This window comes from Colobus angolensis, unplaced genomic scaffold, assembly GCF_000951035.1.
Source record: "Colobus angolensis palliatus isolate OR3802 unplaced genomic scaffold, Cang.pa_1.0 Scaffold229, whole genome shotgun sequence".
In the NCBI taxonomy this organism is placed as follows: domain Eukaryota; kingdom Metazoa; phylum Chordata; class Mammalia; order Primates; family Cercopithecidae; genus Colobus; species Colobus angolensis.
Genome location: NW_012115477.1, coordinates 3,278,847 through 3,296,516, shown reverse-complemented (window position 1 = coordinate 3,296,516; position 17,670 = coordinate 3,278,847). Strand labels below are relative to the sequence as shown.

Genomic DNA, 17,670 nt, shown 5'->3' with positions numbered 1-17,670 from the left:
AAAAAAAAAAATATATAATACTTTAGTTTCTTTTTCCCAGTGTTTTGGCAAATGTTTTCAAACATTTTACTAATATTTGTGTTAAAAAAAACCCCATACTATAATGTTCTTTTTTTCTTTGAAAAATAAATATGCTTTTAAACATATCAAAAATGTAAATATACAAACCATTCTTTTATAGTAACTTGTGTATTTACTATTACTGATACTCTTCATTCCTTTGTGTATATTCAGATTTCCGTCTAGTATCACTTTCCTTCTGCCCAAATGACTTCCTTTAATATTTCTTGTAGTATAGGTGTGCTGGTAGTGAATTATTTTAACCTTTTATTTCTGAAAATGTCTCAATTTTGCCTTCATTTTTATTAGGCATTTTTCTGTAAATAGCATTCTGATTTGAGATGTTTTTTTTCTTTCAGTGCTTTAAAAATATTGCTCCATTATCTTCTTGTTTGCATTGTTTCTAATGAGAAGTTTGTAGCTTTCTTGTCTTTTTCCTCATCTATATTGTGTCAATTTCTCTGGATGCTTTAGTAGTTTTCTCCTTAACACTGGTTTTAAGCAGTTTGATTATGATATACCTAGGTGTAGGATTTCTTATGTTTCTTATACTTAGAATTTATTGAGCTTCTTGAAACTGTGGATTTTAAGTTTTCATCAAATTGGCAAATTTTTAAAGCATTATTTCTTCAATGGTTTGGACTTCCTTTGGGGACATATGTACATATGTAATACAATTATAATAAATGCTTAATGTCTCTACTAACTCTACTAAGTGTGCCATTTCTGGGTCTATTTCTATTGATTGATTTTTCTCTTCATTTTGGGTACATTTTTTTCTGCTTTTTTGCTTGCCTGGTGATTTTTGAATGGATGCCAGACACTGTAAATTTTATACTTTTGGGGACTAAATATTTTTGAATTATTGCATATGTTATTGAGTCTTGTTCTGGAACACATTTAAATTACTTGGAAACAGTGTAATCCTTTTGAGGCTTGCTATTAGAATTTGTTAGTTAGGTTTAGTGCAGAGTTTAGTCTAGGACTAATTAGTTTACCCTCTGAGGCAATATCTTTCTTAACACTTAACCGAGTGTCTCTTGAATTTAAAGATTTTCTGCTCTAGTTAGTTTAATAAGAACTTTTCCTGGCCCTGTGTGAGTTCTAAGAATTGCTCCTTCTAATCTTTTCTGGTAGATATATACCCTACCTCTGGTAGTTTCCTTAATAAATACACTGATCAGTAGTCAGATGAAGACTCAAGGGAGTACCTCTGCAGATTTTTGGACTTCTCTCTTTCTGAAAAGTTCTCTCCTCTCCAGTTCTTTGCTCTGAAACCTCTGGCAACTTTGGCCTCCTTCAACTCTTAGCTCTGTCTCCTGAATTCAAAGTCTGCTGGGTTTCAGGAGGCGGAGGTTGCGGCGAGCCGAGATTGCGACATTGCACTCTAGCCTGAGCAACAAGAGTGAAACTCTGTCTCCAAAAAAAAAAAAAACTACTCAGACCTTAAACTGGGTTAATGACAAGTTTCAACTCATTTATTTCTCCTTCCACAGAGATCACTATCCTATTTGGCCTGATGTCCAATGTCAGAAACCATTATTTCACATATTTTGTTCAGTTTCTTAGTTGTATCAAGCAGGAAAATAAATCTAGTTCCTGTTAATCTATCTTGGTTGAAAGTGAAAATCTCTAATTTTATGTGATTTTCATGGCAATTAACACAAATGATCTCTTCCTTTTTCTGTACCACTTTTCTTACTTGGTGTCTATGATACCACACTCTCCTGGCTTTCCTCTTATTTTGCCAGCCATTTGTTAGGATCCTTTCACTAGTGACTTTTTCTTTCCAACTCTAAATGGTGCCGGGTCCTGAGTCTCATTCCAGTGTCCTACTCTTTTAGCCATCCATATTTTATTTCTCCGCTGACAGCTTTAGTGAGACCAATCAAGTTCATTATTCAGCCACCATCATCTCCTCTCCGTTCTGCTTTCCCTCATCTTAGTCTGGCCCCCACACACTGTTCTCCAAATTGTAGCCACATGGAGTAAATCAGACCATGTGCCCTTCTGAATAAGACCCTCTAATGCAGCAGTGCTTCACCTGTTTTAGTTCATGGACTCCTTTGGAAGACTGGTGAAGTCTGTGGACTCCTTCCCTGAAGAAATGTTTAAATGTACTAAATGATACATAGGACTCCAAGAAAGCCCATCCCATTGAAACATTGTATTCAAAATACTTAACAAGTAACCCAAAGTTTTGATGCAGTTATGAATGTGCTTCATTTATTAGAACATAACATAAGAACTAATAGTAATGAGTGTAGAGATATTTTAAGTTATCCATAAGTGTAATGTGATATGAAAATTTCTGTGATATTCATTGGTGACATCACAGATGCTGGTAATACTATTGTTGCTTGTTGCTTAAATTCACGAAGTAGATGTTACATTTCTATCAAGGGTTAGTGGGGAAAAAAAGTTGTGATTTTTTTTTTCATTCAGGTTGATGGGCTCTGAAGTCTATTCAGAAATTCCTTGTAGGTCATGAACCACTGGTTAAAAACTCCTGAAGGTTTTTTGTTAGAGGAAGAATAGAATCCAAATTTGTCATGATGGCCCAAGAGGCCGTGCATGATCTAGTCCCTGAGTGTCCCACACACCTTTCTGCCTACCCCTGTCCTCCTTAGTCATTGTGACCCCCAACTCCAGGCCCTCATGCTCGCTGTGCCCCTGTTTGAAATATTACCACCCCTGTCCTGGTCACTGACTTATTGCCTCTCTGATCCAAATGCACTTTTTTGTCCGATAAATATTTCTCTTTTACCAGTGGGCAAGAGGTTAAGCTCTGTCAGTAGAAGGTGCAGCAAAGACATTGCAGGAGGAGATTTTTCTTCCTGTTCTTTCTAGTGCTCATTGGGAAAGCTCCTGCAGGGTGAGTTTTTTCTCGTCTGCCCTGCCTGCATAGGTTTTCAGAGGCAGGTGCCTGCAGAGTGCAGCTTTTTCTTCTGTGTGGCCGCCGGTTGCTTTCCCCAGCTCTTGGCTTAGGGTATGGAGGCATAAGTATGAGCACAGGCCTGGGTCTCAGCCAGGTCACTAATGACTGTACCCTTCCACTTGCAGAACTGCCCTAGACTCCTGCAGATGACAACCTTGGCCAGCTTCTTGTTCCAATAGTGCCCAGTGGCCAGCAGTTTCCCCAGCACCTGGCAGGTTCTGAAGCTCAGCACCATCCTGTGAAGGGCCTCCCTTGGCACCCTTGAGGGCAGATTTCCAGCAAGCCCCACCAGTAAGGTACCACAGCAACTTCTCTGCCATCCAGTGAGCCATAACTGTGCCCTTTCCATTGAGATCTGACTCTCTGCCTTGCTGGAGAGAAGAAAGGGATCTTCTATGGGTGCTGTATTTCACTCCAGGGGCAGTGGTTGCTACTTTTATCTGCTACTTCTGTATTCTTTAGAGGTATCTTAACTTTCATTACCCAACTCCCCATACTACAATCCCCTCTTAATGATTCATTATACTAAACTTTCTCTGTCATTGTGTGCTTTCTATTTCCTGACTGGATATAGACTAATAGAACTCCCATTTTTTTCTATTCTAAAATACTGCTCCATTTCTTTTTCATTTCATTATTGATCTTTGTTTATTTTATTTTATTTTGTTTTTTAGTTTGTTTTTTGAGACAGGGTCTCACTCTGTCGCCCAGGCTGGAGTGCAGTGGTGTGATCTTGGTTCACTGCAAACTGCCTCCCCAATTCAAGTGATTCTCCTGCCTCAGCCTCTCAAGTAGCTGGGATTACAGGCATGTGCCATCACACCCAGCTATTTTTTTATATTTTTAGTAGAGACAAGGTTTCACCATGTTGGTCAGCTGGTGTCGAACTCCTGACCTCAAGTAATCTGCTCGCCTCAGCCTCCCAAAGTGCTGGGATTACAAGCGTGAACCACTCACTCGGCCTATTTATTTTATTTTTATTTATTTCAGAGATGGGTTCTTGCTCTGTTGCTCAGGCTGGGGTACAGTGGCATGATCATAGCTCACTGCAGCCTTGAACTCTTAAGCTTAAGCGATCCTCCTGCCTCAGCCTCTCTTGTAGCTATTATTATAGACATGTCACTGTCCCCAGCTCATTATTGATTATTACAGTCTCTTCACTTCCTTGTTTATTTTTCACTAGATTACCACAGTCTTAAAGAGTCCCTTAAAAATATGGCCATTGAGCCAATCCTAGCTTATTTCGGTTCTTGGTTGTAGTACCCTGTATCTGTTTCCTGCCTCCCCAGGCTCACAGATTTTTGTAAGCTTTAGCTCCAGGCATTGGCTAACCAGGTTTTTCTGCCTACTTTTCAGAACAGGTCTGTGACTATCGTCCAGCTCACCACTTTGTGCTTTTGCTCTAGTTCTGGTGTGAAGAGCTATTCCTCCTGTTTAGAGCCTAGATACATCTTACTGGTTTTTCTCATTTTATATTTTATCATTTCCATGTGTGTGGAGCATGTAGTCGTATCAGATTGTAAACCAATTGTATCATTTTTGTCCAGAAATCTGGAAATTCCTTTTTAAATGTTCTGTTTTTGATCTTTCTTAGATTTTGAAAATCCACTTCATAAATATGGTGTATTTTTAGATTTAGAGGCAGATTTCCATAGTGTTTTCAGCAGTTGCTGAGGCAGGTCCAGCAGCTGTCAATAGATGTTTTAACACAGTGTTTCCTACACTCTTGCCTAGTGTCTCAGTACAAACTTTCATGTACTATATTCTTAACATACATTTGCCATATGGCATACCATCTATACCATTATTTTTCTTTGCATGCTTATTTATTTAGATGGACTTAGAAATAAAATTAGCAGAAAAGGAAAAATGTCTAAGTATAAATGCTATAGAGGACTACATACCTAAAAGGAAAGAGTTTAGCTAAAATTAAAAGCAGTAGATTAGCAATACCAGAGAAGGACAAGAGGGGTTTTGGGACAGATAATCCAGGGGCTTCAGGCAGATAATTGACAGGTGAGACCAAGGAAAGTGGGCATGAAGATGGCGAGAACAGCTAAGAGGCGATTCAATCTCAGGTCTCTGTTAGTCCCAAGGAGAAGAAGGAAACTCTAGTTTGGGAGGAAATAATGGGCCAAGGATACGTATGGGATGGTATGGATGCTGGAGGTTAGGGGACTGAAGCTGAGACAGGGCAAGGGTGAGGGATTTCAAGGCATGCAAGGTTACAGAGCACCAGGGGCTAGCAAAGATCGACTAGGGTGGAAAGAGGGCTGGAGCTCAGTGAATTGGGAGGCTGGGAGAAGCATGGGTTAAGGTGAGATTAAGATGGAAGGGTGTTTTGTAAAAGGGTGCTGCAGAGAATGTTCAGGGTGTGGGATGGAGGCTCAAAGCAGGTGTCGGGCATGTTAAGAGAAGGAAGGTGGAATTGAGACAGAGAAGTGAGAATTCAGTTGCAGATGGGAACTGCAGGGAGATATGAGGGGTATCAACGGAAGGAGAGTCAAAGCAGGTGATGTGGGGCTCGGGCAGAGCCTGGGGGTGTGGGGGTAGGAGTGGGCACAGTAAGCATGGGAACAAATACTCCCACCCCAGTGAGCAAGGCTTCTCAAATTGTGCCCTGGGACTGCAAACCTGGGTCGTGTACATGCTGGGCCTATCTGCATTCTGGGAGTGGCATGCATTTATGCCTCTGATCTGACTCAAGTTAATCTTGGGCATCACCATTAGTATCTCCATCACATTTGCCAAGGCATTGTTTTAACCCATGGTTTGCTTCATAGGAGAAACATCATCTAACAGTCTCATGAGATTTTTTTTTTCCCCCTGGTAAAGAAGGACCTCTGATACAAAGGCAGCCTTTTAAGACAGACTTACCTAGAGTGTCACACCGATGCTAGAGCGAAGTTTGGGAAAGACATGTTTTGTGAGCTTAGTGCTGCAGTAATATTTTCCTATAAATAAATTTTAAATTTTACAAGGATTAAATCAAAATTAGAAAACATGTAGGAAAAACTGGTTGATTGCTGAGCCATTACCTCTTTAGATTGGATGGATTCCTCGGCCTTGTCAGTGAAGTCTGACTTGATGCTATTCACAGAGCACAGAGGAAGTGAGTCGGTCTTCCTTTCAGTAGAATATGTCATTGACTCCATCTGTTCATCAGCGTTTTTAATATCCTTACAGGAAGAATATACAGGTTATCGTTATAAGAATGCCTTAAAAATTCAAGGAAATCTTATTAAGCATCTCTTTAAAGCTGTTATCGCCTTTGCTATTGAAAGTGGCATATTCTAATGTAGTTCTTGCTGAACAGCTTTCAGGCTTGAGAGAGCTGATAAGTCTATCTCATACTAAAATGTTAGTGACTAACAATAGCTCATTGTCCTTTCTTTTCCAAGGACCTGTATTATCACCTGCAGAAAACAATGCCTTAATCGAAACAATTATATCACTAACAAGGAGAGATCTTAGTAAGAGGAGCTTTTTGAGACAGCAGATACTGTTTCTGATGCTTTCTTCCTAGCCATTTCTGGGGCTTATAAATTTGTAGTATTTAGTTGGGTACTTTTATGTGTGAGACTGGGCCTGAGAGAGACCTCGGGAGACAATCATGCTTTCCAGGCCTGCCCCTGCTACCCATCCTGAACTGTGAAGAAAACACAGAACTAATATGGCCTGCTCCTCTACAATAAGAAATTCCAAAGCAATCAAATTAACCTTAAAGGCCAGGCACAGTGGTCACCCATGTAATCGCAGCACTTTGGGAAACCGAGACGTGTGGATCACTTCAGGCCATGAGTTTCAGACCAGCCTGGCCAACATATAACACCCTGTCTCTACTAAAAATACAAAAAATTAGTTGGGTGTGGTGGTGCGTGCCTGTGATCCCAGCTACTCAGGAGGCTGAGGCTGAGGCTTGAACTTGGGAGGTGGAGGCTGCAGTGAACCGAGATTGCACCACTACACTCCAGCCTGGGTGACAGCAAGACTGGGTCTCGAAATAAACATTTTTAACTTTAAAGAAACTGCTTATTGGTACATTATAGGATAGAACCAAGTTCAAAATCAAATTGCTCTAGGTCTAGTTTTTATTTTTCTTGATACTCATGAGACCACTTTAGTGAAATAAAGGAGCTACAGATTCTCTGTTCATTTGAATGTGGTATGAGTAAATCTGTGACTTTCCCAGGAGGAGGTGGGAGGAGGAGGACAAGAGAAATGAGAAGCCAACCTAGTTGCTAGCAGGTCCGGTTAGCGTGGGGAAGAGATGGAAAATGTAGGTCAACTTAGATGCACAAGGAGAATGCGCACATGGAAGACTTTCCAGGGACACTGTGATTCTTTGACAAGCTTAACAACTGTTAATCAGTCATTTAAAGAGATAATGAACTTTAACCAGCCCTAGACTATCCAAACATCTTTAATCAGGCATTTCTTTTTGCTATCATTTTCTCTTTTTTTTTTCCTGTAAATGTCTCTGCCGTGAAAGAAATATTTTATATGGCTTTGAAATGTTTTATTTTTTGTTTTTATTATTTATTTACTTATTTAAAGAGTAGGTCTTACTGTGTTGCCCAAACTAATGTTAAACTCCTTAGCTCAAGCAGTCCTTCTGCCTCAGCCTTTCAAGTAGCTGGGATTACAGGAACTAGCCATCATGTCCTGCCTTGTTTGGCTTTTCTCCCCTGCCTTCAGGAGTTACTCACTTTGTGGCAAGTTTAAAATAAAACTTTGACCTCTCCTCATAATACATTTTCTGAAAAGGTGCTTTAGTAAGTCAAAGAAAATTTCTTTTCCTGAGAAGGTCTCTGGACAAAATAATGGTGACAATAAGCTTTGATATGTGTATATCTCTGTGTATATGTGTATCAAAAATACACATTTTGATATGTGTGTTTATATTTCATTTTCACATAGAAATCCACTAAAGCAATATACATGTATATAATCATGGACAGTCTAGGTAAATAATTATAATATTAATCTCTATAGTTTGAACTTTTCTAAAAAGTTTGATCAAATAATGTTAATGTCAATAACATAATAAAATTTATTACATTAACAATAATTCTTAGTACTTTATATGATTGAGCCTGTTTAATACCCACAATAATTTATTAATAGGTTATTACTATTTCCTTCTTCTTAGAGATTGGGAAATTGATGCACTGAGAATTTAAATAACTTGCTCAAGGACCTAAAACTGTTAACTGGTGGAGTCAATTTGCAGTGAACACAGAGCTCATCATCTTAAGCACTTTGCTGTACTGCTTCTCAGGATTATTTTAGCAGCATTAACTGTGATATTTGTGACAATCATGAATTATCAAAATTGATTAATTTTGATTCCACAGTCAATATTGGCAAATAAGTATGTGCAGATCTTTAAAAGTGAGTTACTTGTTTGTGCAGATATTATGTATGTTACATTTACTGTACAATGCTTAGAATATTATATTTATTATTAATATTTAAAATGGTGTTGTTGTATCTGATTGGACATCATTTTAGGTAATCAGAGAATACTAATCCATTTTAAATAAGGTATTTAAAATTTTTACACATTCGTCCCACAAACACACCGCTTTTGCTTTTTATACAATGTGAAAGCCTTTAACTTAAGACACAATAATGGAGTTTTAGTTTAATCACAATAAAAAATAAAGATGTACTACTCCAAAGAAAGAACTGACTATACTAGTATTAATAGTTTTTAAAAAATCTCAAAATAGGGTTAACTCAACCAGTTATTTCCTTTTATTGCAACCCATATTAGTTTCAAAATATTAACCTTCATAAATTATTAAGTCTATTGTGGAATAAAAATTCAGTTATCAAATAACACCTCACTTTTATTTTTGAAACACAAAATATGAACTAATATGAAATAAAATCAGCATCAGACAGTTTTTCAACAAAAACTACATTTTCAAATATATTTTACTGTATTGCTTCTTAGGATATGTTCAGAAATATTTCATTTTAGCACAGTTGGAGAAAGCTAGGGTTTGAAATTTGAAGTTATAAACTTGATGAAGAGATGGGGGCTCATAACTTTCTAAATTTCCTAATTTATAAAATAATAATATTGACATCAAAGATATTATTAGAAAGTTGAAGAAGACCAGAAAGGGTTGAAATCAGTTATCTGTAGAAGAGCCCTTCAAAAAAGGCTGCCTTCCAGGTCAAGAGAAGAAAGCCAGGCTAGAACAAAGAAGAGAGCTATAGCCTAATTCCCATGACCTATATTAATGTATCCTAATGAGAAAGTTATGTGAAATCCAGTAGGGTGGATCCATGACACGCACAAGTATGGATCCCAAAGAAGGGGAATTTGCTGTGTGCCTTTAGCATCATCATGCCCCCGCTTGATTGCCCAATATGAGCTTTCTGGTCCGTCGGTGGTGATGTGGTAGCACACACAGTAAGGTTTTATGTGTGCATCCCTTCATTCAGCAAATGTTTATTGAGTGCCCACTGTGTGCCAGGCATTGTCTTAGGTGCTTCCTACACAAATTAAGTCTCAACTCTTTTGCCTGGCTTTTAAGAACTTCCATGATCTGACGTTCATTATCGAACTCTTTTCCATTATACCCCCCAACACTCACAAGTACTTAAGGAAAGCTGTCCTCCTTTTTGTTTCAGTCGCACACCAAGTTCCTGCTTGTTTCTATGCTGTTGTTCTGCCTACCTGAATTTATCCTTCAGGTTCACCCCCAACTCCCATCTTTCAACCTTAAAGACCTCTTCCATGCAACCTTTTGTGGGTAATATAGCTCTGTCTCTCCGCATCAATCTTGTTTTTTCTTTTTACAACTAATAATATCTATAGGCACAGTTTTGCAATTTGCCTCTGTAGCTAAGTTTTAAGCCTTTGAATAAGGACTGTGTGTTATATTTCTTTGTGTTCTAGCCAAAGATCACAGTATCTGCCACATACAAGTTTTTGTTTGTTTGTTTTTTTGAGATGGAGTCTTGCTCTGTTGGCAGGCTGGAGTGCAGTGGTGCAATCACAGCTCACTGCAACCTCTGACTCCCTGGTTCAAGCAATTCGCTTGCCTCAGCCTCCCGAGTAGCTGGGATTGCAGGCACGTGCCACCACACCCAGCTAATTTTTGTATTTTTTGTAGAGACGAGGTTTCACCATGTTGGCCAGGATGATCTCGATTTCCTGACCTCGTGGTCTGCCCTCCTAGGCCTCCCAAATTGCTGGGATTACAGGTGTGGGCCACCCTGCCTGGCCACATACAAGTTTTGAAGCCTATTTGGAGTGTGCCTGGCAGATATTAGGTACCAGGTACCCGTTACTTCTTCAACTTTCAGCATATTATTTAGCACAACACTGAGGATTTGAAACTCAATTTCTTTACTGAGGAACTATAAACCTTGGTTGCTTTTTGAAATTTAAGATTATAATTTGCAACTATTGTTTTCTAGTGTGGTATGATCTCTGAAACGTTAAAAATAAACCCTGCTAACATAGCATTATGTCACATAAGCATTACCTGTGACATCACAAGTGAATAATATAGACCTCGTTTTGCCATTAGTTCAGCATGTGCTCCTTTTTCTGCCACCATTCCATCCTTTATGGTCACAATCAAATCTGCACTTCGAATAGTAGAAAGTCGGTGTGCTACCACGATTGTAGTCCGACCTTTGCTTGCCTACAGAATAAAAAGCATAGAAAACAAATATGATATTAGTAGAAATAACATCCTTTGCACTATTTAAGAAATCTTTGTTGACTTGGCACAGTGGCTCATGCCTCTAATCCCAGCACTTTGGGAGGCTGAGGAGGGTGGATCACCTGAGGTCAGGAGTTAGAGATCAGCCTGGCCAACATGGTAAAACCCCGCCTCTACTAAAAATACAAAAATTATCCAGTCTTGGTGGTGGGCACCTGTAATCTCAGCTACTTGGAAGGCTGAGGCAGGAGAATCGCTTGAACCTAGGAGGCAGAGGTTGCAGTGAGCCGAGATCATGCCATTTCACCCCAACCTGGGCAACAAGAGTGAAACTCCATCAAAAGAAAGAAAAGAAAAAAAAGAGAAGAAAAGAAAAAAAAGAAAAGAAAAGAAAAGAGAAGAGAAAAGGAAAGGAAAGGAAAGGAAGAAGGAAGGAAGGAAGGAAGGAAGGAAGGAAGGAAGGAAGGAAGGAAGGAAGGAAGGAATCTTTGTTGGAGTATCATTGTAAATATTAAAGTATCTTATCCTTGGATACAGAAATTTGGAAACTTTAATAGAAGACCAATAGAAATTAGAATGAAAAGAAAGTCAGAAAGTTAATTGTTTTCATCTTTAAAATTGGGATATGACTTAACTATTTGGGTACAAATTCAAAGTAATATATATTTTTAACTTTTTTACAAGTATCATTAATATATGGAAAAGTGCACATAAGGGTACATACAGATCAGTGCATTTCAGATGGAATACACACCTATCATAGTATCCAGGTCAAGAATCCCATCATTACCAGCACCTACAAGTCCATCTTATGCTCTTTTCAAGTCATTCTTAACACTCACCTATACCAAGGGTCACCACTATCCCAATTTCTAACAGCAGAACTTGTTTTGATTTTCTGGTAATTTATATAAATGAGATTATGCATTGTATACTCTTCCGTGTCTGGATCTTTTCACTCAACATTATGTTTTTGAGATTCATCCATTTGGTTGTATAGAGTTGCAGATAATTTATTCTTATTGCCACACAGTGGTCTATTGTGTGACTATACCACAACTTATTTATCCATTCTGTTCCTGTTTGGCATTTAGATCGTTTTTAATTTTTTTTCCCCCTACTATGTTGCCATAAATGTTTATTTGATGAACATATGTACACAATTCTAGTGTTATACCTAGGAGAGGAATTGCTGAGTCATAAAGTGTGTATATGCTCTGCTTCCTTAGATTCTGCCAAATAGATTTTCCAAGTGGTTGCCCTATTTTATAAACCCCCCAGTAGTACAAGAGGGTCATGGTTGCTCTATCTTCTAAGACTTGGTTCTTTCTGTCTGATGGGTGAGAACTATCATATTGTGACTTTTATTGGCATTTTCCCGATGACTAATAAAGTTGAACAACTTTTCAAATGATTAGTGACAATTTAGATATTCTCTCTTGTGAATTGTCCACATTTTTTCTCATTTTTCTGTTAGAACTGTATTTTTATTTTTAATTTTCATGAGTTGTTTATATACTGTAGATGTGAGAACTTTGTTGAATACCATGTATTACAATGCAAGTTTCTCTTTATGTGATTGTCTTTTCACTCTCTCTCTTTCTCTCTCCCTCTCTGTTTTTTTTTTTTTTTGAGACAGAGTTTAGCTCTTGTTGCCCAGGCGGGAGTACAATGGCATGATCTCAGCTCACTGCAACCGCTATGTACCAGGTTCAAGCAATTCTCTCCTCAGCCTCCAGAGTAGCTGGCATTACAGGCACCCGCCACCACACCCAGCTAATGTTTTGTATTTTTAGTAGAGACGGGGTTTCACCATGTTAGCCAGGCTGGTCTTGAACTCCTGATCTCAGGTAATCCATCCACCTCAGCCTCAGAAAGTGCTGGGATTACAGGTGTGAGCCACTGTACTTGGCTTTCTTTTCACTCTCTTAATGGTGTCTTTTCATGAACAGAATTTCAAAATTTTAATGAAGTCCAATTTATCAATTTTTTTCTTTTACAATTTGTGCTTTTTGTGTACTTTTAAGAAATCTTTACTCCAAGGTCACACAGATGTTTTTCTATGTTTTACCTTACAATCTTTATCATTTGCCTTTCATATTTGGATATGATGTATAGCACCTGGAATTAGTTTTTGTGTGTGATGCCAAGTAGGAGTCAATGTAGATTTTCCCCATATAGTTAACCAAGTGTCCCAACAGCATATTTTGAAGACCATCATTTCCCTCTATACTTCAGAACTGCCTTTACCATAAATCAGGTGACAATTGTTTTGTGTCTGTTTTTGTATTCTACTTGCTATTCTGCTGTTCAGCTTGTCTGTCACTGCACCAATGCTATCCTGTCTTAACTACTATAGACTTAAAACAGGTATTGAAAACCATTAGTTTACCTCTTCCAGCTTATTCTTCCTCTGAAAGATTTTGTGGACTATTCTTGAGGTAATGTGTTTTGTTTTTTTTTTTTTTTGTAAATGTCTAGCACAATAACTGACACTTCTGGCACTACAAATTTGCCAGGGAATCAACAATTGACAGCTAACAGTGTTACTATTCATATTCTTACTGTGTTACTGCTATTTACTTTTCTGATTCTTATCTGTTATAGAGCAGGAAAGTGGAACTCAGAAAGTTAAGAACCTTGTTCAGGGCCTCTCAGTCACTGGAAGGTCTGGTACTAAAACCTGGTGTGGTTTTCCCTCTTCTCTCCACAAGGTCTCTTCATTGCAATAGATAAACTTGATTAAGCAGGTGATAATTTCTTTCAAACTTTTTTCCAAATCTATAAGAGAAGGGAACCTCTCAAAACATTGGTTATTAAGATTAAATGATAATGTGGAAAAGATGTATGATATAATGCTACCTGTAAAAATGCAGGAAAAATACATATCCTATTATAACTATGTTTTAAAAAAATTACCCATAAAAAGACACCTATATAGAAATCTATCAATATCCTAATAGTGCCTGTTCTTAGTTATTGGGCCTATGGATTGTATTTTTCTCATCTCAATTTCCCCAATTTTATTTAGTGTACATGTATTGCACTTTTGTTTACAAGTAAGAAAGCTTTAGAAGGGTGTGACTCTTGGTTTAATGCTCTGCTGCTGTCATTCTGGAGTTCTTAATAGTTTTTGAATAAGAGGCTCCACATTTTCATTTTGTGCTGGACCCCACAAACTACGTAGCTGACCTTGACCACTGACAGAGGTAGAAAGGGTTCAATGTGAGCCGACTTCAGCTGGTTTTTTCCCACGTGTAGATATTAAGAGAGTCATTTAAAGAGCGGGACTAGGTAGAAAGAGGGGGAAAGGGTACTTTTTAAAAATTTAATTAATTAATTAATTAATTAATTTTTGAGATGGAGTCTCTCTCTGTCACGCAGGCTGGAGTGCAGTGGCATGATCTCGGCTCACTGCAACCTCCGCCTCCCAGGTTCAAGTGATTCTCCTGCCTCAGCCTCCCGATTAGCTGGGATTACAGGCGTGTACCACCACACCCAGCTAATTTTTGTATTTTTAGTAGAGACAGGGTCTTGCCATGCTGGCCAGGCTGTTCTTGAACTCCTGACCTCAGGTGATCCACCTGCCTTGGCCTGCCAAAGTGCTGGGATTACTGGCAAAGGGCAGTATTTTTTGATGGTTAAACATCTATCCAAGTCAGGAGAGATGTCAGGGCTTTGATAACTGATTTTTAGTCTGATACTAAAAATAGGACGATAATTATTATTCAGTTTCTAAATCTGTATCCTTAATCCCCATCTCTTGTCACAAAAAGTAGGTAGAAAGGACAGTTACGCTCCCCTATAGCAACCCTACCTGTGTTTCAGAGCTCTTTTCTAAAAGAATGTACTGAGATAATATGACTGGGATCAAATTTCCCTTTATTTTTTTAATTTAAAAGCAAGTTATCACACTGCATGAATAGCTGAGAAAGCTTTATGAACAACAGACTAAGAAGACTAATGATATAGGAATGAAGTCCACACTGTCTTAATAAAAACTCGTAATACAGTTAATCTGACAAATATCATGATGGATGTAACTAATAATAATTACTATATTACATGGTAATTAACTACAAAATGGCAAATATATAGATTACAGTGTATGACTTTTATAATGGCAAATCTGGTATTCAATAATTTCACCATTTGTGTTTTCTGGAGTTGCAAATCCTGGGTTTGGATCTTGTTTCTGCCAATTTCTGGCTTGGAGGACTTAGACGTCTAAGTTTTTTACCCCCCTAAGTCTTATATTTTTCATTTGATAATAGGGAAAATTTTACCACCTCTATTTTAGAGTTATTGAGCAGATTAATATTTTTGTGGTAAGAACACTTCACATGAGATCTATCTTCTTAAAATTTTGAGTGCACAATACAATATTGCCAACTATAGGCACAATGTTGTAGTGTTAATCTCTAGAACTCATTCATCTTACATACATAAAATTTTATTCCCACTGAACAGCAACTCCCTGTATGTCTCTCTCCTCAGTCCCCAGCAGCCACCATCGTATTGTCTGCATCTACAAGTTTGACTGTTTTAGATACCTCATTTAAGAGGAATCACACAGTATTAGTCCTTCTGTGACTGGCTTATTTCACTTAGCATAATGTCATTCAGATTCATCCACGTTGTTCCATATGGACTTCCTCCTTTTTTAAGTCTTATGAATATTTCCTTGTGTAGGTATCATATTTTTCTTTATTTGTTAATGTGTCAATAAATATTTAAGTTGTTTCCATATCTTGGCTGTTATAAATAATGATGCAATGAGCATGGGAGTGCATATACCTCTTTGAGAAACTGACTTTAATTCTTTTGAATATATATTAATATATCCAAATTATTGGAATTAATGTGTGTATATATATACACATGTGTGTGTGTGTGTGTGTGTGTGTGTGTAGTAGAATTGCTGGGTCAAATGGTAATTCTATCTTTAATTATTTCTGGAACCTCCATACTGTTTTCCATAGAGACTGCAACTTTTTACTTTCCCATCAGTAATACACAAGGGTTTGAATTTTTCCACATCCTCACCAACACTTATCTTTTTTTTTTTAACAATAGTCATCCTAATAGGTGTGAGGAGATATCTCATTGTGGTATTGAGTTACATTTCCCTGATAACTAGTGATGTCAAGAATCTTTTCATATACTTGTTGGCCATTTGTATGTGTTTTTTGGAGAAATGCCTTTTCAACTTCTTTGCCTATTTTTAAATCAGGTTATTTGTTCTTTATTTTTGTTTTTTACTATTGAGTTATAGGAGTTCCTTATATATTTTAGATATTAATTTCTTACCAGGTATATGGTTTCCAATTTTTTTTTCTTTTTTGTAGTCTACCTTTTTGTTCTGTTGATTATTTCCTTTGTGATGCTTTTGTTTGATGTAGTCCTACTTATCTAATTTTGCTTTTGTTGTTTGTGTTTTTGGCCTCATATCCAAGAAATAATTGTCAAACTTAGTGTCATTAAGCTTTCCCCCATGTTTACTTCTAAGTTTTACAGTTTCAGTTTAAGTTTTACAGTTTCTTATATTGATATGTTTAACCTATTTTGAGTTGGATTTTGTGTATGGTGTAGATAAAAGTCCAGTTTCCATTCTTTTGCATGTGGACATCCAAATTTCCCAACATCACTTGTTGAATAGGCCATCTTTCCCCATTGTGTACTCTTTGCACCCTTGTCAAAAGTCAGTCGATCATTTTGCATACATTTATTTCTGGGCTTTCTATTCTGTCCCATTAGCCTCTATGTTTAATTTTAGGCAAGTGCTATACTGTTTTAATTACTATAACTTTGTAATGTATTTTGAAATTAGGAAGTGTGATGCCTTCAGCTTTGTTTTTCTTCTAAAGATTGCTTTGGATATTTGGTATCTTTTGTGGTTTCTTATTAATTTTAGGATGAGTTCTTTATTTCTGTAAAACATGCCATTGGGATTTTGATTGTATTAAATCAAAATCTGTATACTAAATCTGTAGATTGCTTTGGGTAGTATTGACATTTAACAGTATCAAGTCTTCCAATCCAGGATCATGAGATGTATTTTATTGGTATCTTCTCTAATTTTTCATCAATGATTATAGTTTTCAATGTACAAGTATTTTACCTTCTTAAGTTTATTTCTAAGTATTTTATTCTTTTGATGCTGTTGCAAATGGGATGTTTTCTTAGTTTCAGATGATTTGTTGTTAACAGAAATGCAACTAATTTTTGTATGTTGATTTTGTACCCTGCAGCCTTACTGAATTCATCTGAATTCATTTATTAGTGCTAACAGTTTGTGTGTGTATGTGTGACTGCCTGTGTAATCTTTAGAGTTTTCAAATTTTAAGATCATATAATCTGCTTACTTTTTTTTTTCTTATTTTACACTTCTTTTTTATTTTTCTTGCCTAATTGCGCAGGCTAAGAACTTCAGGACTTTGTTGAATGCAAGTGGTAAGAGGTACTCTAGGTACTTTTGTTTGTTTGTATACCATAAAGCTTACATAAAAACCTTATATTTATGACAGTCTACTTTAAGCTGATAGCAACTTAACTTTAATCATTACATATACAGGAACAAACATAAACATGACAGATTTCTCCTCAGAAAAAAGTGCAAGAAAGGAGACAGTGAACAACATCTTTAAGATATTGAAAGAAAAAAAATCCTACAACTTTCAGGCTAAAACTCTATATCAAGGAAATAAATTTTTCAAAAACTAAAGTTGAAACAAAGACATACACAGCTGAAATTATTCATCAGTAGTGGAACTGTGCCACATTAAAAGTTTCAGGTAAAAGGAATTGATGCCAGTGGAAATATGGATATACACAAAAGAATGAAGAACACTAGAAATTGTAACTCCATGGGGCATGGAGAAAAATGTAACTTTTTCTTATTACCTATTTGAATTTTTTAAAAAACTAATGATTGATTTTAAAATTTACAATGTGGGATGGAGTTTATAACATGTCAAAGTA

General features: G+C 37.1%; 1 protein-coding gene across 1 annotated transcript in view; it reads right to left on the bottom strand.

Annotated features, from left to right (window-relative positions):
- The window catches only part of ABCB5 (ATP-binding cassette, sub-family B (MDR/TAP), member 5), a 135,227-nt gene that overhangs the window by 68,595 nt on the left and 48,962 nt on the right, over window positions 1–17,670 (bottom strand). Inside the window, exons 14-15 of the mRNA XM_011944166.1 lie at window positions 10,507–10,668; window positions 6,037–6,177 (exon numbers count right to left, since the gene is read on the bottom strand). Coding sequence (XP_011799556.1) covers window positions 6,037–6,177; window positions 10,507–10,668 — 303 coding nt within the window. The remainder of the gene's footprint in view (window positions 1–6,036; window positions 6,178–10,506; window positions 10,669–17,670) is intronic.